This window comes from Melanotaenia boesemani, chromosome 8, assembly GCF_017639745.1.
Source record: "Melanotaenia boesemani isolate fMelBoe1 chromosome 8, fMelBoe1.pri, whole genome shotgun sequence".
Classification (NCBI taxonomy): Eukaryota; Metazoa; Chordata; class Actinopteri; order Atheriniformes; family Melanotaeniidae; genus Melanotaenia; species Melanotaenia boesemani.
This window is the reverse complement of record NC_055689.1, coordinates 33,382,288-33,409,187: the sequence shown is the minus strand read 5'-3', so window position 1 is coordinate 33,409,187 and position 26,900 is coordinate 33,382,288. Positions and strand designations below refer to the sequence as shown.

General features: G+C 41.7%; 2 protein-coding genes across 2 annotated transcripts; one reads left to right on the top strand and one right to left on the bottom strand.

Annotated features, from left to right (window-relative positions):
• Window positions 1–285: 285 nt before the first annotated feature.
• Window positions 286–18,773, bottom strand: LOC121645160 (T cell receptor beta chain MC.7.G5-like). The gene is made up of 6 exons (XM_041993566.1): window positions 18,759–18,773; window positions 17,314–17,493; window positions 16,913–17,221; window positions 4,358–4,435; window positions 1,577–1,885; window positions 286–1,497 (listed from the first exon to the last, which is right to left on the bottom strand). Exons 2-6 carry the CDS (start codon window positions 17,351–17,353, stop codon window positions 1,358–1,360), a joined length of 876 nt encoding a protein of 291 aa, XP_041849500.1. The 5' UTR covers window positions 17,354–17,493; window positions 18,759–18,773; the 3' UTR covers window positions 286–1,357.
• Window positions 18,774–19,167: 394 nt separating this feature from the next.
• vcpip1 (valosin containing protein (p97)/p47 complex interacting protein 1) lies at window positions 19,168–26,683 on the top strand. Its single transcript, XM_041993407.1, has 3 exons — window positions 19,168–21,975; window positions 24,505–24,591; window positions 25,611–26,683. The coding sequence occupies exons 1-3, from the start codon at window positions 19,338–19,340 to the stop codon at window positions 26,381–26,383; spliced, it is 3,498 nt and encodes a 1,165-aa protein (XP_041849341.1). The 5' UTR covers window positions 19,168–19,337; the 3' UTR covers window positions 26,384–26,683.
• Window positions 26,684–26,900: the final 217 nt, after the last annotated feature.

Genomic DNA, 26,900 nt, shown 5'->3' with positions numbered 1-26,900 from the left:
TTTAAGTTCATCAGTGACTTCAAAAAACTCCAACTGGAAACTAAAGACAAGATTTCCAGATTAATAACTTTTAATTTACAGATTTGATTTCTACAAGTTTGAATTAGATAAACTGTTGTTATGAACAACATGTGCAATATTTCACATTTCCTTTCATTCACATGTATGAAAAGAAATAACCAGAAGCCAGTTATCATTTCTACATTACACTCAAACACTCCATCTGTAGAACACAGCACATATCTACCCTGGATTTACAAAACCAGCTGTTAAAAATCAACATGCTGAGCGATTCCTTAAATAAATGTGTTTGTTTAAAGAAGCGTTTTTTTTTTCTTTCTGTAAATGAATATTGATTCATGTCAAACATAGTTTAATCATTTTATTTTTTGCAGTAACTTAAACTGAATTCTTCAATCAAAACCCAAGTTGACATTAAAAACAACATCAAAACAAAAACAAACAGAAAAATAAATTTGCTTCAGTCCAGCAGAAAATCCAACAAAGTTTTATCGTTTAATAAAAATCAAGTTTGCTCCAAATATTTAAGTCATGTTCGATACAAAACATACAAAATTATTTTTTCTATTTATTTCACATGATTATATATTTACATCCAAATCCAAATAAATATTTCCTTTTTTTTTTTTTTTTTTTTTTAAACAAAACAAATATTCTGGTGTCACTTTTTTTTACTTCTTCAAACTGAACATTTTCTAAAATAATAAACAAGACAATCAAGAAAACAAAGAAACTTTTCCTGAGACATAAAGATTAAATCAGATATTAAAAAATGAGCTTCACAAAAGCAACAAAAAAAAGTCGGAAGATAATCAGTCATAAAATCAGTTATAAAATCAGTCATAAAATCAGTCATAAAATCAGTCATAAAATCAGTCATAGAATCAGTCATAAAATCAGTCATAAAATCAGTCATAAAATCAGTCATAAAATCAGTCATAAAATCAGTTATAAAGTTGTAGAAACTCTCAGAAATACTGAATATAACATATTTTACATTCAGGATAAAACAGCTATCGTCTGTTATTAAATAAAAATTTTCTGCACAATGACGTTTATTTTCAATAAAAATGGATCAAATCATGAAAAGTCGTTTAAATGAGATGTTTTGTTTTTTTAATGAGCCTGACGGGTCTGAATAACCTGAACTGGAAGGTTTTACTGCACATGAACACATGAGTTTGTTGTGAACTAGCTGGATGGTGGTTATTAGATGGTGGAGCTTGGCAGCAGCAGCTCTCTGTGAGCTGCAGCTGAAGCTGCTGGACGTGTCTTACTTCCTGCTGGACGTGTCCTACTTCCTGCTGGACATGTCTTACTTCCTGCTGGACGTGTCCTACTTCCTGCAGATGCCAGACAGAGACAGGCCCCAGCAGCAGACCACACTCTTGGCGATCAGCAGCGTGTACAGCAGGCTGAGCAGCCGCTCTCTGAACCAGCCTGTAGCAGGAGGTGGAGGAGGATGTGCAGACACCACTGAGACAGAAAAAAGGAAAATATGAGGTTAATCTGCTTCCTGAATCTCTGCTGAACACAGGCTCCAAGCCTTCATTACCTTGATGAGTTTGGGCCTCCACTTTTGTCCCCTCATGCTTGACGTAGCAGATGTATTTATACGTGTAATGAGGATCACGATCAACCACCCTGATGGCGGTGATGCTGGCCGACTCTTTGATCTCCAGCTGATCTCCCTCAGCAGGGAGCAGCTCCTCCAGAGAGCCGTCCTCCTTCTGTCTTTCCCAGGAGAACTGGACGAAAGGAGGATTCATACCCGAGGCCTGACACAGCAGGAAGTTCTTCTTCTCCTGGTCTCCTTTTGATGCTGCTTTGTACACGATCACTTTGGGCTTCCTTACCGGCTTGTCTGAAGTTTAACAGCAGCACACACACACACACACACACACACACACACACACACACACACACACACCCACACACGGCAGGTTAAACACACTGATGCAACTAAATGAAGCACAAAGACCAAAGTACAACAGAGGCTGACAAAATGGTTAATAAAGCCAAAATAAACCAGAGGTTTTACAGGTTGTTGGTTCAAATCTCCCATTTACTTAAAACGGTGCCACTTTTTTCATAATATTTTACCTCTACAGACATTTACAGCGATGCCGTGTTTTATTTATGTCTTTTTAATCATGAGTTACACGAGTTCTTCTGTTTTCAACTATTTTTCTCAACAAATTTTTAGAATGGAGAAAAGTTTCATTTGTTCTGCTGTTTGTGTGTTTACATGTTGTGTTTTAGTAAATTTAAGATGTGATTTTAAGATTTAGTGAAATTCTGATTTCTGTGTAAACGTTGTGTTTTTAGATATTTGTAGGGCAGGTGTGTGCCGTAACCATGGTTACAGCGTGTTGGAGTTGATGTTATCATTGAAGAAAAAATAAGTTGGTTAAATTTTTCCTGTTTAGATAAAGTTTGTAATCTTAACATAAAACTTATTTTGAATAATTAATATTTTAAATGTTTTTTTTTATCCAACTTTCAATTAATGAAGTTGAATAAAATATTAAATTACTGATTATCATGTTAATTGTTCATTTCTTTGTCACTTGATTTTACGTTAGAATTTCCTGCAGTTTTTATAGTTTTTCCCTTTTTTTAATTAAAAATGAAATTTTAGAAAAAATTCTAGTTTGATGTTCATGTTTTCCTTTTTTCCACGTATGATTTATCCCTTTAGAGTTTAAAAAAAGGAAGAGAAAAATGTTTCTTTGCATTTTCCTGCTCAGGCAGGTTTATTTCAGTATTTAAATAAGTTCATCATAGTTACTGAAGACTTTGCTCCACCAAACGGCCGAGACCTTAAAGGGTTAAAAGGATGTAAAGCTAAATTTGTAGAAGCAGCATGAATAATCCTCAGGACAACAAAGAGTTTTTCCACCATAAAAAAATACTGAGCCTCTGAAATAGCTAAAGAAATAAATAAAATAGACAGAACCTTCCAATAAAGCAGCATGAAACATTAATTTCACCATCTTCAGATAAATATACTGAAAATACTCCAAATCATCCAAATAATACACCAGCGGTTCTGTGGGGACGAAGTGGGGAGAAAAGACTTTAAACATATTTTCTTTTGTTTCCACACTTTTAGAAAACCATTCTAATTTTATTGGTACAATTTATTATTTTTATAGTTATTTTGTACATGTCTGAGTTTTGCAGCATTTATAGTTTTATTTGTTGGCCATAAAGTTGTAATAATTGTATTTTCAGCATTTGTATTCCTATTTATACACATCAGTAACCACCTTTAATTGATTCATTAAATTGAGTTTATTGCTCCATTTTACTGTGGAGGCAAGTAAGAGATGCAAAATATAAAAAACATGACAAAATAAAAGCTGAAGCAGCTTAAATAAACTAACCTGCTTATTATTTATATTAAATAATAGAAAATTAACACATGAAGAAAATGAAATCAGTTAAATTTACAAAGAAAACAAAAGCATTAAACCGGTTAGATAACAGCTCGAGGAATCTAACAGCTGCGCTTAACATCTGTCAACCTAACAGATGATCAAATTTTTCATTTTAAAAATTTAATTATGATTATTGATTAATGATGAGCTGAGAAGATATAACTTTATTTATCCAGAATAAATCACATTGTCACGTTTTACAATCTCCTCATGAAATAAAAGCTCATTAGTTGTGATTTAGATTATATTCATTATTTAAGTCATTAGAGTTACAACAACTATATGTTTAATTATCGGATTATTATCACTTTATATGCTCCTAAACTTTTGTGAAGTAATATTTTAGTATAAAATCATTTTAATCCATTCAACAATATTCTAACTGATTTATATAAAAAAAATAAGAAACAAAACTACAGTTTAATTACATTCTGTAATACTCACAGTTTGTCTGCACTTCACAGTTAAATAAAATAAATCAGCATTAATGAGGCTGAATCTCAGTGGAAATAAATGAAACCCCGCGTGAGTCTGACGCTCGTGAGTCTTTAGGAATCTTCGTGTGAAGCATTTATAGAAGAGCAGAGCAGGAAAAGCTGCTCGTCTGTTCTCATGATTTATGTCTACGAGTGTTTTTATTTCAGGAAAGAGACGGCAGCGTCTGCGGTTTTATTTAACGGGAGCTGCTGATTTATTTTGTCTTGACTTGAAAAGATTTACAGCGTTTTAAGAAGGAAGAACCAATTCTGACGATGATGAACGCGCTTCAGACGCCCGCGTGGTTTCAGGACGCCCCTGAAGTTCAGTCAGGCTCTGAAAACCGACATAACAACAAAAACAAAGCAACAGAGACTTTTAAAAGACGACAGGATGAAATAAATGTTTGTTCTCACCTGTAACGAACAGCTTGGTCCCGGTGCCAAAGATGAGGTAGTTCTTGGAGTCGTCGGATCCTCCCACAGTGAAACACGCTGATACAAAAACCTCCGCGTCCGTGAAAGAGTCCAAACCCCGAAGCTGAAACTTATTTCAGGATTTTCAGGATGTGTGAAATGAGGGTGGTGTGGCTGGAAGTGGTCAGCTTCATAATATTTTGTTAAATTCTTCAAACACATCATTTAACTCACAATGAAAAGTCTGAGAGATGCGAAATTCCTGATGTCCCTGAACTATACAAGGGTCAGATCTCCACACTGAAACATGTAGTAAAGTCTGTGGGGCCACAAAGAAAATAAGACAAGGTGCAAATTTAGCAAAGAAAACCCAAACATGTCATTTAGTGTTGAACAGTTTAATCAGAGAGAATCCTTGTTTGGTTCTGTTTTATTCACGGCGTCTCCAGTCGGTTACAAAAACTTCACTGAAACAAGTCGACATCCATCTGACACTTCACCGGGTCCACCGAAGTACTTGGTTGGACCCACTTTTTCCTCCAGGACTGCCTTAATTCTTGGTTTGATAGATTAAACAGGGTGTTGGAAACCTTCCTCAGAGGTTTTCTCCATATTGACATGACAGCATCACACAGTTGCTGCAGGTTTGTCGGCTGCATCCATGATGAGAATCTCCCGTTCCACCACATCCCAAAGCTGCTCTACTGGACTGAGATCTGGAGGCTGTGGAGGTCGTTGGAGTCCAGTGAACTCATCGTCATGTTCTAGAAAGCAGGTGGAGATGATCTGAGCTTTGTGACATGGTGCATTATCCTGCTGAAAGTAGCATCAGAAGATGCTCCACTGTGGTCATAAAGGGATGGACATGGTCAGCAACAATACTCAGGTAGGCTGTGCTGGTTAAACCAGGCCATGCTGGTACCAAGGGGTCCAAAGTGGACCAAGAAAATCTCCCCCCAAACCATTACACCAGCAGCAGCCTGAATCGTTGATCCAAGGCAGGATGGATCCATGTTTTTATGGAGCTGAAATGGAGACTCATCAGACCAGCAATGTTTCTCCATCTTCTATTGTCCAGTGTTGGTGAGTGTGTGTGAATTGTAGCCTCAGTTTCCTGTTCTTAGCTGACAGGAGACACACAGTGTGGTCTTCTGCTGCTGTAGCCCATCTGCTTCAAGGTTGGACGTGTTGTGTGTTCAGAGATGATGTTCTGCAGACTTTGGTTGGAATCAGTGCTTATTGGACTTCCTGTTGTCTTTCTATCATCTCCAACCAGTCTGCCCATTCTCCTCTGACCTTTAACATCAACAAGACGTTCTGGTCCAGACAGCTGCTGCTCACTGGATATTTTCTCTTCTTCAGACAGTTCTCTGTAAACCCTAGAGATGGTTGTGTGTGAAAATCCCAGTAATACTCAGACTAACAACCATGACATGTTCAGGGTTAGGTCCATCAACACAAGGCCTGCAGGAAATTAGTCTTTCCTGTCATTTTACTTTGGAGGTCACCCTTTTTGTCTGTCAGCATTTTTGTCCTCTTGGAATTTTTTCTTTCATTTTAACTCTTTTTGGCTTTGTAGCTCGCAGCATATGAGAAAATATGGATTCTGTTCAAGCACTGCAGAGTTAGTTGACTGAGATAAAATCCTAAAGCACCAGACCTCTGGACTGCAGAGACCTGTGGCTGACCAAGGAACTGATCAGATTCATCTCCAAAAATGGTCCTCATTAGAAAAAAGAATGAAAGGCAATATTAAACTATGGTTTTAATGGAATTAATAGAGCATATAATAAATCTGTATAAAGTGTATTGAGAATTAATTTAACCAAAACTCAAAACCTACAGGATTAGATCAGTATTTTCATCTATTACAAACCTGAAATTAGACATTTCTGAACTGACATAAAAACCGTCTGAGAAGTGAGGAGACCAGTTGCTGGAGTTTTAGAAGAGGAATGTTGTCCCATTCTGGTCTGATACAGGATTCTCGCTGCTCTACAGTCCTGGACCTGGTTGCTGGATTTCTGCTTCCATGTTTTCATTTCAGACTGTGAGCACGAATCCTTAAAACTCCATTAGCTCGCTGGTTCTAAAGCTTGTGTTTGTAATTAAAACTTTGATAGAGAACTTACCTTTAATGTCAGTGATGTTCAGTTCGGTTAGTTTCTTTCTAACCAGCCACTGCTGAAGAAGAGGGACAACTGCTCAGAGTTACAATAAAAGGAGAGTTTATTAAAAGATAAATAAAATAGAAACATAAGCAACTCAACTCATCTTTATTTATAGAGCTCTTTAAAGGCTCATTTATGCTCCCTTACGGGTGTAAATAGGGACGTTCGTTTCAAACTTTAGCTGTGTCCCAATTCATGGTCTGCACACTTCTAAGTGCAGATTCATCGATATATACGTCATCGTGGTGCCAAGCACTGTCCCATTTGGAAGGCGCCTCTGAATCCACCCTACAAACCCGCACTCCGTTTGGCCTGAAACGAAGGCAGCTGGCGATGCATCCTTGTGGCCTTTTATTTCCCAGAATTCATTTCCCACAAGATGACAGAGAATGAGCAACAAAGCTACGTTTTTTTGTTTTTTTTTCCTAACTGTAGTAGAAATGTGACAAATATTAAGTACAATAAAAACATGTTTGTTAAACACTGGCATTAAAATTCTTTAATATTTGATAATTGTGGATTTTTAAGGGTTTAATGAAGCGTGTGCCTGCTGGACAACAACAGAGCCTCAGATAGTTTTTTTTTTTTTTCACATTAGAACTCAGTGGGTGTTAACCGAGTGTGATAATGTGTCCTTTGATATGCAAACTTAGTAGTTTCAAAGGTCTAAATCAGGGGTGTCAAACTCAAATGCACAGTGGGCCAAAAAGATCAAAACTGGAACAAGTTGAGGGCCATGTCACACCCGCACCTGGCTCTGTCACGGACACGCCCACTCCAGCAAGGCTTCACTGCAGTCAGTCTCCTGATTACTGATAGATGACACCTGCATCCAATTCCCTACCCGGCTTCATACACCCCTGCTCCACACGCACTGTGTTTGAATGTGCTCCCTACTCCCTACATAGTGCCCTATACAAGGGTCACGCCATTTTTTCGGAGTGTCTGAATGTCCAGAAAGAAAAAAGTAGGGCACTTAAAATTACCCACAATGCATCTTGAAAAGTAGTGAGCATCCATGGTCACTCACGCTCCGCTCCCAGGCTGCACCTGCGCCCGCTGCACCTTGCTTTTGCTTTACTTTTAGTGTAGTTTTACACCATACAACACTGCACTCATTATATTCTTACACACAACCATGCACGCACCTACACTTCTGATTTTGCAGACAGCCACACTCCATGGTTATTCTTTCGTTAACAAATAATTATAATTGGCCTTATTTGCTGTTTGGGGTTGTTTTGTTTTAGCCGTAAGCCGGGTTGTAAATTGTAATTAAAGTCTTGGACGTAATCAGTTCTGTCTCTGAGAGGTCCTTTGTTACAGGCTGGACTGGTTCAGTTTTTTTTTTTTTTTTTTTTTAAATGACCTTATTGCCAAACTGAAGCTGTAACTAACAGAGCCTGTTAGTTATTGCCTAAAAAACAATATTAATCAATAAATAAATAATATTTCTCATGGCTCTAATTTCAAGAGAAAACATGGTCTACAGGCAAACAGTTAAAGATAATTTTCTCATTTGAAACATCATGTCTGTATGCTGACTGGGATTAAAAGCTTTCGTTTCAACATTAATTTTTACTTTTAAACAAATCAGGCAGCAAAAAGTAAAAAGCAAAAATGACTCAGAGTCTTAAGAGTTAAGCACCTGAATGACTGCAAAAGATTGCCGGATGTAAGTCAAATTAATCATGAGCTTTAATAATAATAATAATAATAAAAACACTAAATCATCCTTGTTACATGTGTGCTATAACCAAATACTTCTAGCCACAAAGAAAATACTTATCTACATATAATGATTAAAACAAAACACAACCCTTGACACTAAAGCCAATAGAGAATCACAGGATGAGAGCTGAGGTGTATTTAACCTCATTTTGGAAAAGTGAGGGTATCAGGAGCAGACTGAGACTGAATGATTCATGTAGAGACGGGATGAGAGTTTTCTGTGGTTACTGCTCTCAGAGTCACAGACAGGTTTTTGTTCAGGCTGCAGGCATCAGTTCTCACTGTGGAGAGCAGACTTATAACAGGCGCAGTAGTAGGTGACTGCATGAGCGTAACTTAAGTCTTTTATTATCAGATTACCTCCGTTCTCCATCCTCGATGTTGAAAAAGTCTCTTTTAGGTCATGGTTTAAATTATTAAAATTTTTTTCGCCACTACGATCGAAGCGAGTAATCGCTGTGAATATTCTATTCTCTGGCAGCTGGTACCAGTAAACAATATTGGTGCCACACTGATCAGCACCTGAACACCCAATGGAGACAATTTCACCAGGTCTCCTGGTCAAAGTTGAATGGTCCTGAATCAGCTCTGTTGCCATGGCAACCAGCGCTGTAGAGACACAGCCAGACAGATGAAGGTTAGTGTGACAGTGTTTGTTCCAGGTGGAGTTTGTTGGCTCCTGATTGACTGGAAACACTCACCTGAACACAGCCAGCACAGAGCAGCAGCTGGGAGGAAAAGCATTGTGTGCAGTGGTGTTTCCTCTGGTGAACCTGGGGAGAAGTGGTGCTCTGATGCAGCTGAGGCCAAACAAGGACGAGCTGTGAGATCAGAGCAGGACCACGTGTTTTCTAACAGGTCCTCAAAGCTCCCATCAGCCCCTGCTGTGGACACGTGGGGGTGTTTCATGTGGTTTAGGTTTAGAGCTCATCTGTCTGTTGTTGCATGTCTCTTTATAACAGATATTGTGCAGATCCTTATAGGCTGCTGGATCCATTTAAATTGAGTCAGGTGTGCTGGAGCAGGGGAATTTGGAAAACCTCCAGGATTGTGGCTCTCTAGGACCGAACTTGCCTACCCCTGTCGTAAACCATTCAGAGCTTTATAGACCAACAGCAGAACTTTAAAGTCTATTCTCTGACGAGAGGCAGCCAGTGTAAAGACCTCAGAGCTGGACTGATGTGGTCCACTCTCTTGGTTTTAGTGAGGACTCAAGCAGCAGAGTTCTGAATCAGCTGCAGGTGTCTGATTGTTTTTTTTAGGTAGAATCTGTAAAAACAGTGTTACAAAGTATGACTGTTACAATAATCAAGCCGACTAAAGATGAAAACATGGACTAGTTTTTCCAGGTCCAGATGAGACATCAGATCTTTTACCTTTGAAATATTCTTAAGGTGATAGTAGGCTGATTTTGTGATTCCCTTTTAGTTTAATTTAGGTCTGAGTCCATCAATACACCCAGATTTCTGGCCTGGTTGGTGGTTTTTAGGTGTATAGACTGAAGGTCTGTGGTGACTTTTAATCGTTTCTCTTTGGCTCCAGAAACCATCATCTCAGTTTTGTTTTTGTTTAACTGAAGAAAGTTTAGACACATCCAGTCATTAATCTCCTCAATGCATTTACCAAGAGCCTGTATGGGGCCTCAGTCTCCTGGTGGCATTGCAATATATATCATATATATGATATGATGATATATATATATGTCATCTGCGTAGCTATGGTAACTAATGTTGTTGTTCTTTATAATCTGTGCCAGTGGGAGCATGTAGATGTTAAACAGAAGAGGCCCCAGGATGGAACCTTGGGGAACTCCACATGGAGTTCTTGTCTGCTCAGATGTAAAATTACCTATTGACACAAAGTATTTTCTATTCTGTAAATAAGATTTAAACCAGAGCAGTGCAGTACCAGAGAGAACCACCCAGTTCTCCAGTCGTTTAAGTAATATATTGTGGTCGACTGTATCAACTGTAGCACTGAGGTCCAGTAAGACTAAGATTGACATTTTTCCATCATCTGTATTCAAACATGTCATTAATGACTTTGGTCAGAGCATCTCAGTTCTGTGGTGCTATCTAAAACCTGACTGGTAGACATCATAGCAGTTGTTTTGTGTTAAAAAGTCATTTAGTTGATGAAAAACGGCTTTTTCAAATATCTTACTTAGAAAAGGAAGATTTGCGATCGGCCTGTATTTGTTCATTTAAGTCTTGTCTAGATTGTCCCTTTATAGCAGAGGTTTTATTACAGCTGTTTTTAGAAGCTCTGGGAAGACACCTGCAATTAAACATAAGCTCACAGAGCTGAGTCTTTTAGACCTTTTTGAAAACCCAGTGGGCAGGATGTCCAAATACCAAGAAGAGGAGTTCAGCTGACATAAGCTGTCCCCCAGATCTTTGCTATTAATGGGATTAAACTATGTCATGGTGCTTAAACTGGTTTTCAATGGACACAGTATGTCTGTTGGACCTGCTGTTGATGAACCAACTGCTTGTCTGATTTTCTGGATTTTGTGTGTGGAGAATTTGGCAAACTCAGTGCAGGTCTTGGTGGAATAAAGTTCAGGCACTACTGACACAGGGGGGTTTGTTAACCGGTCCAAAGTAGTGAATAAGGCACAAGCATTATGACAGTTTTTGCTAATAATGTCAGAGAGATAGGACTTCCTTGCATTTCTTAGTTGCTAAATTATAAGAGTAAAGTTTCTCTTTATACGTGTCATTATGAACACTCTTGGGGCCCTGGGCCCTTCACTGTGGCCACCCTGAATGTGCTTGGGAGGGGTTGGTGGCTCCTACGATCTTGGCCAGCTGGGGCCTGTGCCCCGTGACCGCGGTGGGGAGGGACTCTGGCTGGGGCCCTCCTCTGCCACCTTTTGGGTGGGTCTGAGGTACTCTTCTTGGTGGGGTGGCTTGTGTTCATGCTCAAAGACTGCGGCTGATCGCTCGTATCTCTGGGCTGCCCTAGTCTGCCTCTAGCCTCTAGAGAGGCTAAGATACCTAAAATAAACTAAATACAAACCTAAGCAACTCAACTCAACTTTATTTATAGAGCATTTTAACACAAATCAAATCAAATCAAATCAAATTTTATTTATAAAGCGCTTTTCATGCAAAGGCAACACAAAGTGCTTTACATAGTATAAATGCATATTAAAATGAAAAAAAAAGAAAATCACAGAACAAAAACAATAAGCCCTTTACACACCCAGTTATGTGACAGATTAAACACCTCCCACCCCCCCCCCCCCCACCCCCCCTCACCCATCCACACACACACACACACACACAAACTCTTAATATCTGTCTTTGGCTTGGCGCTGCTGTGAGGAAACGGCATTTTTGGGGACCCATTTACACCAGGAGCCAGTCAAGCCATGTTTGCAGAGGGCAGACGAAGCAGGCTTGACTCCCAGAGTTTAGGATCCCCATAAAGAAACACTGGAGTTAAAAATGTTAAAAATGTTAAAACAGTTAAAACAACGATAAAATAGGGAAACAGTTAAGAAGCTATAATAAAATATAATAAAATAAAATAGATAAATGAGACAGATAAGATAAGATAAGATGAGATAAATAACAGAAAATGAATAAAGTCAAATCAAAAGGCTAAACTAAAAAGGAAGGTCTTGAGCCTCTTCTTCAAAACATCAACAGTCTCTGCAGCCCTGAGGCTCTCTGGCAGGCTGTTCCACAGTTGAGGACCAAAATGATGAAACGAGGCCTCACCGTGTGTTTTAGATCTAACTTTGGGAATAGTTAAAAGGCCGGTACCAGAGGACCTCAGGGTCCGCGAGGGCTCATAATTTGAAAACAAGTCAGATAAATAAGAAGGCCCAAGACCATTACGACATTTATAAACAAGTAAGAGAACCTTAAAATCAATCCTGAAGCGCACGGGGAGCCAATGCAGCGATTTTAAAACCGGTGTAATGTGTTCCCGCCCCTCGGTCCTCGTCAGAACTCGTGCTGCCGAGTTTTGCAGTAACTGTAAACTAGAAATAGTCTTTTTGGGAAGACCAGAGAGCAGGGCATTACAATAATCTAGCCTGCTGGAAATAAAAGCATGCATTAGCACCTCCGTGCTGGCAAGAGAGAGAAATGGGCGAACTCTGGCGATGTTTTTAAGATGATAAAAGCCTGTCTTTGTGACATTTCTGATGTGTGAAATAAAATTCAGCTCAGAGTCGAAAAGGACACCCAGATTTCTCACACACTGAGAGGGTTTGAAGTTTTTCAGTCTGCAGGAAATTATCTCTCTCTTGTCTTCAGGACCGATGACTAAAACCTCAGTCTTGTCCTGGTTGAGCTGCAAGAAATTCACTGCCATCCATGACTTTATGTCTAAAATGCAGTTTAAAAGGGTGTTAACTGGCTCTAGGTCATCAGGAGACACGGCGATGTAAGATAAATGAGACAACATGAATTGAACAACGCCCTGAACACAGCATAGAAGCAATAAATTTAAAAGTAAAGTAAAATGCAAAGTAGAAACAGAAAAAATAGCACTAAAATGATAAAACACTAAAACAATTAAATAAAACAAAAAAAAAAAAGTCTCATGTGAGACTGAAGGCCAGATCAAAACGAGTCTTCGGGAAGGTTTTAAAAAGAGCCGGGACTTTGCTGGTCCAAAGAACCTGTTCGGTTTTACACAGATGCAGCCAAGCTGGTGCTGCATCATTACGTCATCCGAAACGCATCTGAATGCACCTGCCCTGAGAAGAAGAAAGGAGGATGAGTCATCTGTTCATGGCTGTCCGTGAACGTTTGATTATCAAAAACGACGTTTAAGGAGAAAGGTGTTTATTCAGTTATGTTACAATGTTTATAGCCATTAGCTACAACATGTAGCCCAACTTAGCACTGACTATATTTCTATCGATTACAAAGTACAAGCACAATGACATTTACATATGTCCGTGTTGCTATTTCCCTTTGGGATGAATAATGTATTTTTTAATTATTAGATGGTGTTAAGGTGGATTGTAATGCGGAGGCTGCCTGTTGTCTAGATACATCAAGAGTCTGGTGATATTACATTGTTCCAGACTTTACCACATAGCAGTTTGTGTAAAAACTTCCGTGTGTCCCCGGAGTCCTCCCTGTACATCTCTGATTGGACCACAGCCATCCGTTCTAAAGAAGACACATTTATTAAAACAAGCCATTTTAAACTCACAGCAAACAGAATAGCCATGAAAATCAGTCCAATACATGAAAACAAACCATGGAACAAAGTCTAAACATGGAAATTTTGTTTCCACACATTAGCACTTTTTCAGAGACTCTAACATAAAAATAAATCACTATATTGTTCATGAAAAGATTTGGTCACTGTTGGTGTTATTTCTACTAAACACTGTTGGTGATGAATTCTGCTTTCATCTTCTGGTCGGCCTTTATGCTGCTGTATCTCTTGATACATTTATTCTACATCATTTTGGCCTCATGATCAGACAACTGAGGCTGTCCTAGAAACATGAATGAATTTTTACATTTAAACAAATCAGGCAGGAAATAGTAGCAAAAATTATGTAGAGTTTTAAGGGTTAAGAACCTGAATGACATGTCCCTAACCCTAACCCTAACCAACACTGCAAAAGATTGCCGGATGTAAGTAATATTAATCATGAGCTTTAATAATAATAATAATAATAAAAACACTAAATCATCCTTGTTACATGTGTGCTATAACCAAACACTTCTAGCCACAAAGAAAATACTTATCTACATATAATGATTAAAACAAAACACAACCCTTGACATTAAAGCCAATAGAGAATCACAGGATGAGAGCTGAGGTGTATTTAACCTCATTTTGGAAAAGTGAGGGTATCAGGAGCAGACTGAGCCTGAATGATTCATGTAGAGACGGGATGAGAGTTTTCTGTGGTTACTGCTCTCAGAGTCACAGACAGGTTTTTGTTCAGGCTGCAGGCATCAGTTCTCACTGTGGAGAGCAGACTTATAACAGGCGCAGTAGTAGGTGACTGCATGAGCGTAACTTACATCTTTTATTATCAGATCACCTCCGTTCATCGTCCTCAATGTTGAAAAAGTCTCTTTCAGGTCATGGTTAAAATTATTAAATTTTTTTTCGCCACTACGATCAAAGCGAGTAATCGCTGTGAATATTCTATTCTCTGGCAGCTGGTACCAGTAAACAATATTATTGCCACACTGATCAGCACCTGAACACCCAATGGAGACAATTTCACCAGGTCTCCTGGTCAAAGTTGAATGGTCCTGAATCAGCTCTGCTGCCATGGCAACCAGCGCTGTAGAGACACAGCCAGACAGATGAAGGTTAGTGTGACAGTGTTTGTTCCAGGTGGAGTTTGTTGGCTCCTGATTGGCTGGAAACACTCACCTGAACACAGCCAGCACAGAGCAGCAGCTGGGAGGAAAAGCATTGTGTGCAGTGGTGTTTCCTCTGGTGAACCTGGGGAGAAGTGGTGCTCTGATGCAGCTGAGGCCAAACAAGGACGAGCTGTGAGATCAGAGCAGGACCACATGCTTTCTCACAGATCCTCAAAGCTCCCATCAGCCCCTGCTGTGGACACGTGGGGGTGTTTCATGTGGTTTAGGTTTAGAGCTCATCTTTCTGTTCTTGCATGTCTCTTTATAACAGTGTCATCCTCAAAGAATTCTCCTTCCATACTGTGGTACTGCTCAATAAAGAATAAAATACAAGTTATCAGGAAATCAATCGGTGATTTTACTCCAAATAGTGAACAAATTTTATCCTCAGACACTTAATTTTTATGAAACTTATAAGATCCTCTCAGACAGCAGATTGTATGGTTTTAACTGCGGTCTGAAGTAAAAGGTAGATTTTTGTCACTGCTGGACATCAATGTGAGGAATTTTTCTGAGCAGCAGCATTTAAAGCAGCAAGATGGAGTTGAAATGTGGGAAATAAGAAAAATTTGCACTATGGCACCTTCCCACTGGGTTATGCTATGAGATATGAACGGAAAATTCACATTGTTTTTCTCTCAAACATTCCATCCAGAAAAGGTTTCCTAGGCTCCTAAATCACATTCAGAATATAATAAGCCAAACTATATTAACAATGTTGAAGATGGAGAGGGTTGAACTGTAGGATATACAGGTAAGGTCACTCTGCACACAGTTAGTGCATTTGTAAAAAATTAGTGCAAAGTTTCCATCTGTCCTTGAGATGACCTACTGAGGATTATTTCAGGTTTATATTCAGTTTAAAGTTTACTGCCTGCTGTTTTTCACTGTTATATAAACAACAATATCATCAGCATAACGCTACATTTATGCTGTACCACAATCATGAACGATCATAAATAGTTAAATGATTGAAAGTCTTAGGACGAGTCATGTTGAAAACCAGTCAGAGGTCATTATTTATTTTCATTTCCTGCCTTGAAAAATGAACTGAGTGGTTCAGGCTTCAGTTTTATCAGTTTTAATAAATGTGAAAATCATTTTTTTTTCTTTTTTGTTACATCTAGAAATAAAAATGATTAATGAAGGCAGATGATTTTAAAAACATTATTTTTTTAATTAAATTTATTTTTATTTTTTTATTTTTGTTACTGAAAGTAGTAATGAACCTATTAGAAAAGTGCATTCATGAAGACATTTCAATTTTGTTTAGTTTGTTTGCACAACTGAAGATAATAATGCTTTGAGTCTACACTGAACACAGACTTCATTTTTTAAGGCATGACAAAGTTACACATTGATACTAAAAAGTGCTAAATAACACAAATAATACAGAATATAGATATGTGGTGTATGCATGTGGATATATTGTTATAGTGTGAATATAACTATTCAGTATTCAGATGTAAATATAAAGCATGAAATACAAAAGATGATGACCAAATACAATAAAAAAATATACCAAAATAGCAAACAACCAATGTTATAAACTTGCATTTACAATAATAATAATAATAATAATACTAATAACAAGAATAATAATAATAATAAAGACAATTTCCTCCCTTTCCTTCCTTTCCTTCTTATCTCTTCCTTTTTCCCAATCTTTTTTTTGTGTGTGGAATTTGGATCATGCTGAGTTTTAACTCTAGAGCAGTCATTCCCAACTTGGGGTTCGGGACCTCCCAAGGGGGTCCCCCAAAGAGCACAGGGGGTCCCTGAGGCTTTGAACAGTAGAGCCATTGTGATTAATATCCACAAATTGTCCCTATTTTAATAAAAAAAATTAAGGCTGTATGCTGTTCATTTAACTTTGGCTTTATCAAAGGACAGAACTCAACCAGAATACATTAGAATCTCACCTTTGACAGCCTAAACCAGCATGGTTCCAGCACAGGGTGGATCAGGGTGTCCATGGCATTTTAGTATATGCATGAAGGGGGTCACAGAGGAAAAAAGGTTGGAAACCACTGCCCTAGAAAAAATATTTAATGCAACACTTAGTTCATGGTTTACCATAATGATTCCACCTCTTTTGTTGGGGAAAAAAATCAGGATAAACGGCTTGACGAAGGAATCTGGCAACATGTTGTGAAGCAGCTGAAGGTCATGTCTACAGCTGAGTGTGTGAGATAGAGGTGAAAGATGTAGATCTGAGCTGCGGTTTCCTGCTCTATGACATCTGAACGGTTTTTGTTCAGGCTGCAGGGATCGTTTCTCACTGTGGAGACCAGATTTATAACAGCTGCAGTAGTAGGTGGCCGCATGCTCAAATTTAACTTGTTTAATTACCAAATCTGCTGTTATCATAGCTTCAAAATCATCTCTCTGAGAATGGCCGTAGCGCTTATTAACTGTTCCATCATTAAGATCAACCCGTAGAATCGTTTGAAGAGAATCTCCTTCTTTTTGCTGGTACCAGTAAACCTGCTTTTTGTCACATTGGTTGGTTCCAGTGCATTTAAGGGAGATTGTAGCATCAGCTCTTGTAGTTTTTGATAGCTGGTCCTGAATCAGCTCTGCTGCCATGGCAACCAGCGCTGTAGAGATAAAGCCAGACAGATGAAGGTTAGTGTGACAGTGTTTGTTCCAGGTGGAGTTTGTTGGCTCCTGATTGGCTGGAAACACTCACCTGAACACAGCCAGCACAGAGCAGCTGGGAGGAAAAGCATTGTGTGCAGTGGTGTTTCCTCTGGTGAACCTGGGGAGAAGTGGTGCTCTGATGCAGCTGAGGCCAAACAAGGACGAGCTGTGAGATCAGAGCAGGACCACGTGCTTTCTAACAGGTCCTCAAAGCTCCCATCAGCCCCTGCTGTGGACAGATAAGGCTGCTATGTGACGAAAGGCCAACAGGTGTTTCAGTTCAACTTTTTTTTTTTTTTGTCATGAAGCAACTTGAACCGGCACGTAAAATATCAGCAACCTAAAACTGAAGCCTTGAAAACTTCCTCCATAATAAAAACCCATAATAATGATGGATGTGTAATTATAACATAATTTGAGTATTTTGTTTCATGCATCTGAAATACTTTGACACGATCCTGATGTTATTTTGAAACTAACTTAATGCACTGTTCACGTTAACTGAATCAGAAGCTATGTAGCATGTAAAGCACATCTCACCTCACAGGCTGGCAACACATGTAAGGAATGTGTTTCATTTTGCATATTTATTTTCATTCTCTCTTTGTTACCACAATAAATAAAACTTCAATCAGCATCTGATCCAAAATAGAAATAAATTACAGGGTTGTTTAATTGTTCCTGGAGCATGAATTGAAATAAGATATTAAACACTGCCATCATGTGGTCAGTTATGAGAACTGCAAGAACATAAATTAAACTTGGCACAAAAAGTAAGGAAATTAGTGTTTGATGGGTTATTTATCCCCTTTAATGATTTCAGCTGCTGTTGTATAATATATAGTTGTAAAGCCTGATTCAGGCCATTTTATTATACCCATAGCTAGATTTTATAATGGCCGAGGAGTTAAACCTTCCTCTTCATCATTTTTGTATAATTTTTTTTTCTTCCATTTACATGTGACCTTTTGGTGCTGTCTACCGGTGTTGTTGTGTAAATTTTAAACTCAGACTGATGAAAGAAAATCCTAATGTCTAATAAGTGGCTAAACTGTACACATTTACAAAATGAACCTTTCTGTTGTTCAGGTGCACAAACATTACTCCTTTAGTAACCAAGGTTTCCTCCAATATTTGCTTATATAAAGTGAATTTTCATTATTCAAAAATATAACGTACTTGTTAAAAAGTCAAATTTTAATAAACATTTATGTCTGACGTTTTGAGTCGTGTACGTTGTACATTAAGTAAGGAAGTCTAAAATAAACTAATTTTTTAATGGATCCAAGCGATGGTTCCCTAAACATCCCTGAATCTAGTTAGAGCTGGTTCCTGCAACAACCGTCGCTTCATTTAAATTGAATAATTAATATTCAATGCGAACGCTGCTGAGCACTTTGCTAATGATTCAGCAGGCTAGCGGCTAAGCTAACCAGGAAACTCCTGTTTCCTGTTGTCTGTACCGATGACTGAGTCCAAACTGAGTTAGTTTACCGTTACTGTGCACGTTGTAGCACCAAAATGAAAAAGCAACTGAAGCCGACAAAAATGTGTTTTAATAAAGCGTTGATGGTGAATGTGCAGGCTATGTTGTATAATAAGCTTTCTATCCAACCCAAAGTACAGGGCTCTGCTAGCTGAACTCACTTCCTCACACAACAAAACGCGACCCCTCGCAGTGCTTTCTGGGAAATGTAGTCAAGTAGTATACAATTGTGACACTTTTTACTTGCTGACTGTAGATTATTGTTTTCTTAACAATATGAACTGTCCTTTTTAATTTAGAATTGTCATAAGAAAATATACACTTTGGTAAATGGGATATAGTGTTCATACATTTTAAGAAGTTTAACATAAGAACTACAAATCCCACAACCTGACGTCATTACGTATGTACGTTAGGAAACGGTCAGTTGCTAAAGGAAAAAAACAGCCGCTTCCGTGTTGTTCTTGTGTTATTCTGGCAAATAACTATCGTTAGTGGAGTCAAAGCTCGTCTGGCAGCATCTTTACAGTGTGTTTATCATGGTTTTATAAAGCTGACAGACACTTTCAGCTTTTGTTTCTCTCGAAATGTCGCTGCTTCAAAGCTCAAAGAAAAAAGACAAGCGTATTTTGTCTGGTACCTGCCCAGACCCGAAATGTCAGGCGAGGCTCTTCTTCCCCGCTTTCGGCTCCATTAGCATCGAGTGCACAGAGTGTGGTCAACGCCACGAGCAGAAGAACCTGTTAAATGTCGAAGAGGTGACTGATCCAGATGTGGTGCTTCATAATCTACTCAGAAATGCCCTACTAGGTGTTACCGGGGCCCCGAAGAAAGGGACGGAGCTGGTGAAGGTAATGGGGCTTTCTAATTATCACTGCAAGCTCCTGTCCCCGGTCCTCACCAGGTACGGCATGGACAAACAAACCGGCAAAGCCAAGCTGCTGAGGGAAATGAACCAAGGAGAGATGTTTGACTGCTCGCTGCTGGGAGATAGAGCCTTTCTAATCGAGCCGGACCATGTGTCCACCATGGGTTATGGTAAGGACAGGTCTGGGAGCCTCATATACCTCCATGACACCCTGGAAGAGGTCAAGAAGGCCAATGGCAGCAGGGAGTGTCTCATCCCGGTCCATGTGGATGGAGATGGGCATTGCCTGGTCCATGCTGTGTCTAGAGCGCTCGTGGGCAGAGAACTGTTCTGGCACGCCCTTAGAGAAAACCTCAAACAGAACTTCAAGCAGAACCTGGACCGCTACAAACGGCTTTTTCAGGATTTTATTGATGCTGCAGAGTGGGAAGACATCATCAATGAGTGTGACCCCCTGTTCATCCCCCCTGAAGGTGTCCCGCTTGGACTTCGGAACATCCACATATTTGGCTTAGCCAATGTCCTCCACCGACCCATAATCCTGCTGGACTCTCTGAGTGGGATGAGGAGCTCCGGGGACTACTCTGCCACCTTCCTGCCTGGGCTGGTGGCAGAGGAGCAGTGCAGGGGTAAAGACGGGAAGCTCAACAAGCCCATCTGTATCGCCTGGAGCAGCTCCAGCAGGAACCACTACATTCCTCTTGTGGGAATCAAGAACACAGTGCTGCCCAAGCTGCCGGCCCACCTACTGCCCAAAGCCTGGGGCATCCCCCAGGAGCTCATCAAGAAGTACATCAAACTGGAGTTGGATGGGAGCTGTGTAATTGGTGGCGAGCGCAGCTTGCAGGATAAATACCTGATGAGGCTGGTCAACGCCATGGAGGAGGTGTTCATGGAGAAGCATAGCATCCACCCCTCGCTGGTGGCAGATGTTCACCAGTACGTCTACCGGCGGACCGGGGTGATCGGTGTCCAGCCTGAGGAGGTGACAGAAGCAGCAAAGAAGTCAGTAATGGACAACCGGTTGCACCGCTGCCTGATCTGTGGCGCCCTGTCTGAACTACATGTCCCAGCCGAGTGGCTGGTTCCTGGGGGGAAGCTCTACAACTTGGCCAAATCCACGCATGGCCAACTGCGGCCGGACAAGAACTACAGCTTCCCTCTCAACAACGTGGTCTGTTCTTATGACCCAAAGAGAGACTTCCTGGTCCCGGACTACAAGCTGAGCTCCCTCAGCACCTGCAACTGGTGCCACGGCACGTCGGTGCGCCACATCCGCGGTGACGGCTCAGTGGTTTACCTGGACGGGGACAGGACCAACACCCGCTCGCAGGGCGGGAAGTGCGGCTGCGGCTTCAAGCATTACTGGGAGGGGAAGGAGTATGACAACCTGCCCGAAGCCTTCCCCATCACCCTGGAGTGGGGCGGTCGAGTGGTGCGAGAGACGGTGTACTGGTTCCAGTATGAGACTGACCCGGTGCTGAACAGCAACGTTTACGACGTGGCCATGAAGCTGGTCACCAAACACTTCCCGGGTGAGTTTGGCAGCGAGATCCTGGTGCAGAAAGTGGTCAACACTATCCTGCACCACACCGCCAAGAAGAACCCTGACGAATACAACCCAGTGTCCATCGACGGTGCTCATGTCCAGCGTCTCACCGACGCCACAGAGAGCCAGCCGGCAGCAGACCCACAGCCGCCCACAAAGATCATCCTGACTGGTCAGAAGGCGAAGACGCTTCACAAAGAGGAGCTGACGATGAGCCGGACAGAGCGCAGCCTCCAGCAGAGCATCAGCGAGCAGGCCTTCGTCACCCAGAAGAGAAGGACGGACAAGCTAAAGCAGGAGCAGAAAAGTCCAGGCCGGGCGTCCTCCCCCAGCGGGCTTCCAGAGACCTCCTCCTACTCAGCTCCAGCCACGCCCACCAAATCCTCCTCTCCATCCTCGTCCATTAAAGAGAAGAAGATCCGTGTGACGACCAGCGACGGCAGGCAGGCCATGCTGACCCTGCAAGCCCACACCAGCTTCTCCGAGCTGCAACGAAGCATCACCAACCAGTTTGGTGTGCCGCCCGCGCAGCAGTGCATCCGCTACGGCTTCCCGCCTAAAGAACTGGTCCCACCGAAAGACGGCGAGGAGAACGAGCCCGTGGCGCTGCAGCACGGGGACAGGGTGACGGTGGAGATCCTGAGGGGCCCCGAGGACAAGAGCCCCGCCATCTCCATAACCAGGGCGTCCAGCTCGCACTCGGTGAAGAGCGACGATGCTATGACATCTGGCAGGACAAGTAGCCGGGAGCTCCAGGAGAGCATAGACCTGGAGATGTCCTCCCTCTGTCTCCTAGCAACATTGATGGGTAAGAACATTTTACTGGCGAGAGGAGGTTTAAGGCAGAAATTAGTCACGTCAGTTGCTTCTTCAGCTAGAGTTTAAGTGAGATGGATTGTTTATTCATTCATTAAAAACTATGCAAAATATTTAGCCACTTTTGGTTTTTTCACATGAATGTAGAAATGGTGTACGAGGCAGTTCTCCAGACTTCTTGAAAGGCTTTCCAAAGCTCTTCTTTGGATGTTTCTGCCTTTTGTTCCGTTCTCTGTCCAGCTGATCCAGATAATGTTGAGGTCCAGGTTCTGGGGAGGATTAGACCTGTTGCTACTGAGTCCGGTCCTTGCGTCATGTGACATACCTCAGCCTTTTCTCCCTGTTTTTCTTCCTCAAGAATGGCTTCTTGACTGCCACATTTCCTTGGAGACCATTTCTGACGAGGCTTCAGCCAACTGTAGATGGATCAGCTGAAAGTCTCGATGGATTGCACACGAAGCATCTCAGTCATTAGAATGTTACCAGGAAATTCCAGTTTCTCAAGGCAACACAAGTAATTTTTTTCTGAACTGATTCCTACTCCTTCCACTCTCTTTACGTCATTCATGCTGCTTACTTTCTTAGGAAAACTGCGAGCAGGTGCACTTTAACCTTTACAGGTGAGCAGCAGACATGCTGCTGCTCTCTGATTGGCTCCCACAGCAAGCAGGTAAAGAACAAACTGCAGGTATCAACTCAGCAGCTGATCCAACTCCCAGGTTTCTGATAAGCTGCCATGAATGCTGCCAGAAATGCTGCGTGGGTGTGTGTTGTGAAAATGTGCTGACTCAGGCATCCCTCCCCGTCTCACCTGCCAATAGGGTCAAAGGTCGCGGCTGCGTTCAGATAAACAGATCCACTGGCCAGCGGGCAGCGTGACAGAGAGCCGCTGTCGATATTCGGGAACGTTTTATCTGCAGGCCTGACGCTGCACTTCCTGTCAGCTAATGTTCAGTATTCCTCCCTTCCAAGGAAAAAAAGCCTTGGAGAACGCCTCCGAACGGGAATCATGCAGAGTTCAAGCAGCCGACTGTCAGTGGAAACATTTACAGAAATCAGAATGTCTGTAGATAAAACTGCAGAGTCATGTTTCTGAGAGTAGAAATGGTTTCATTATCTCACTGAGCTCAGACTGATGCTGCTGGATGTACTGCTCTGTATTCCTCCAGTTTAGTTTCTCTTTTCTCACCTGAACCTGCTCAGTTCAACCAGTCTGAGCTCCTGGACACCGAGCAGAGCGACGTCAAACCTTCATGTCTCACTTCTCGAGTCGGAGCAAAAACTGGCTTTATAACCCAGAAAACTCCCAAACTCCAAACCATTCTCTGCTATTTATTCCGCCTGCTTTGTAAATGCTTTGGGTTTTTTGTTTGTTTTTTGTAAAAATACATGTAGAAGTTGAAGCTTTTAATCTCAGTCAGCATCAGACATGATGTTTCCAGATTCAGTTTTCAGATTATGAGGCTAAAATGATGTAAAATGAATGTATGAATAGATATAGCAGCATAAAGGCCGACCAGAAGAAGAAAGTAGAATTTATTACTAACAGAACTTTGTAGAAATAACACACAGTGACCAAGCCTTTTCCTCATCTCATCATTCTCTCAAGTCTTGGCCTTCAGATGAAAAGATATTGTTATTGAAACAAACACACAACAGAAACTATTTCCATGTTTCCACTTTTTCCTTATTTCAAGTTATTCCTGCTACTATTTACCTGCTATCCTCACTAAACCAACTCCAGCTCAGCTGCATCAGAAACGTCTTCTTGGCTTTATTCCAGCCATAGAGGAGCATTATTTTTCTTCTTTTCACACACACATAGAACTTTCTGCTCACTGGTTGATCTTTGGCTGCTCCTGATTGGATGTTACCGTCAATCTAAGCTCTCTGATTGGTGGAAAGTCTGACAGGAAGTGGCTTCATCATCATTTTAAGATCTAAATAGAGGTCTCTTAGCAACATAATTGTGATAGTGATCTTTTTATGATGAAAGTGTTATAAATAATGCTGTGATCATAGATCATTGTGATACATGAAAAACACAAAATTATGTGGCTGGATTGTAAACAACATATACAATATAAATGTCTGGAGAACTTCTGTATATCACTTAAAGTGTAAACTATCCATCACAATTCACTCCTCAGAGTTACACACCACCGTTCCTAAGACACTGATGATGATATAAGGGATAGCACTCGGTGGTTAAGGAGATCTAGCGGAGTTTTAAGGGTTAACTGAATCTGTTCACATGATGTCTCTGTTCCAGATTCAGATAAAACTCTGAGTCTTTGAGATTTCAGATCTGTGTAATGACTGACTTGTTCACTTCTTTCAGATCGAACTTTTATTCTCATTTGTTGATATCTGCTGTCGGTTTACGTCATCATGACATCATCAGGTGGCTGCCGTGATGGTTTCACGTTACTAAGCTCCATAGTGATGTCAGACCGTTAAATCTGGAGCTTCAGCAGTGTTTACATCCTCCTCACCGTGTAAAAATGTGTGTGTGTTTCAGGTGAGGATGTGTGGTCGTACGCTAAGAAGCTGCCACACTTATTCCAGCAGGGAGGCGTCTTCTACAACATCGTCAAGAAAGACATGGGTGAGTGTGTTTCCAAGCATGTTGTTTTTTTATCTGTTTTATAAAGCAGAAAGAGGGTTTTTGTTTAGATGAGTAAGTGTTTATCTGTTCCTCCTGGAATAACTTTGCTCTGGTAAAAGTTTAAAGGTTTTCTTTGCTAATGAATTAAAAGACTTAAACAATCAGGAGCTGATGTTGCTCACAGGTATCAGGTGTGTGAACACAGTCAGCCCAGTTCAGTGTGTTCTGGTGTTTTTCTGAGTTTCATTGATGAAAATAAGCCACATTTTTACCTCAAACTGCAGAATAGAGCTGTGACATCAGAGCAATGAGACGCAGATTCAGACATAATGAAACAAATGCTGAGAAGTCCTTCCTGTTTCCTGTAATAATTCAGATTTAACCTCAGATGACCGGCATGACTGGGTTAAAGATACAACAACAACAGCAACCTAATACATTCAGCAAAATACCTAAAATAAAACATAATCTGAATCTCTCAAAACTTTAAAAAAAACCTGCTAACATAGAAGTTAAATAGGAAATAAATGATGAAGTAATGGGTTAAAAAAAAAACCTGCTTACTTTACAAACCCAACCAAAGTGGTAGAGAGGGCTCAGGCAGGTTTATTCCCACATTTAAAAAAAAAAACTGATTTATTAGGGAAGTTGAAAAATTTGCTTAAGGGTTGAGAAGAAGAAGAGTTTGATTTCTACAGAAATCACAGGGTGTGTTTGTTAGATTATTTTAAATCCATCTTCACTGATGAAAGGTCCTGTCTGACGGCTCTGTGGTTCCTGAAAGCTGATTGGTCAGCAGCTAAAATGGTTAAGGTGAATCATCTTTAAGCAGAAACCAAAGTGCAGCGTTTCATGGTTTCATTTCAGTTAGGATTTCATTAAAATCATCCAAAATGATACTGAAAGTATCCAGCCACAACCAGCCAGTTTCTGCTTTGTGCTGCATGAGGTGGAAATCCTCGCTCCAGACCAGCTGGAGGAACGTTGTCAAGTGTTTGTTCTTGGTCGTCCTCTTTCAGGTCTGATGGACGGGAAGCACTGCACGCTGCCCCACCTGACTGGGAAAACTTTTGTTTACAACGCGGCGGAGGAGCGTCTGGAGCTCTGCGTGGATGCTGCAGGTCACTTTCCCATCGGCCCTGACGTGGAGGAGCTGGTGAAGGAGGCGCTGGTGCAGCTGCGCTCAGAGGCGGCTTCAAGGGGCAGCAGAGAGGGGAGCCCCTCCCACGGCGTGCTGCGGCTAGGCAGTGGCGGCGTCGTCCGGAAGAAGGAACAGCTGCAGAGCGTCACCGCCTTCCAGGGAAAAGGCCACTCTCTGGGCAGCGCCGGAGGCTCCTCCCCTCCAGAACACCGGCCTATCACACGGCAGCACAGCAGCGGTGTGGACCTGAGCGCCAGTGTTTCCAGGGGACCCCCTGACCTGTCGGACATCCCCGAGGACGCCACCAGGGAACTGGTCCGCATGGCTCCGGGCTTTGTCACCATGAAGGACGGCCGCGGCCTGGACCCCAGCGTGATGGAGCAGCAGCGGAGGAAGCTGCAGGAGATGGTCTCCTCCATCCAGGCCTCCATGGAGCGCCACCTGAGGGAGCAGCAGAGCTCAGCCGCCGCAGTGGGTGGGGCCAGGCAGGAGCAGACGGGCAGGACCAGGGCGTCCGTGGCTGATCAGGATCCTCCAGCTGCAGCAGGCGCAACGGCGTCTGGCAAACCCGAGGAGAAGTTGGAGGAACCGGAGGAGATGGAGAGCCAGGACGCTGGGCAGAACGCCACCGAACCCATGGATCATTCCTGATCCCTCCTGAGCTCCGCCCCTCCCCCACCCCGCCTGACCAGCGTCTGTAGGTCACACGGCCTCAGGTCGGATCCCAAAGCTTTGGTCTTCATCGTGTCGCGTCGTCTTTACTGCATGACTACAGAGCGAGCTGCCCGTCCTCCCGCGGCGGCGTCCAGCTGGGCGGTGAGACACGCTGTCAGCGATACATCATCCTCACCAACGTCACAGCTCTGTCGCACTACTACAGCTGTGTGTGTGTGTGTGTTTACACCGTGCACACCTTGATCTCAGCTGCAGAAAATAAAAACAGCAAATGTCTGATTCTGGCTTCTGGAGGAAATTCTTTTTGCCTTTTTGGACTTCTTCTTCTTCAGGCGATGGCGTATGGGGGAAAGACGTCCTGCGTGGGGACGAGTTGTGTCTTCAGGTTTGGACGTCCCTCCTACATATCCACCTGGATTCATGTGTGAGACGCATTCCTGTAGATAAAAACTGATCCTGAGTCTTAATCTGCCACCATGCTTCCACTGACGTG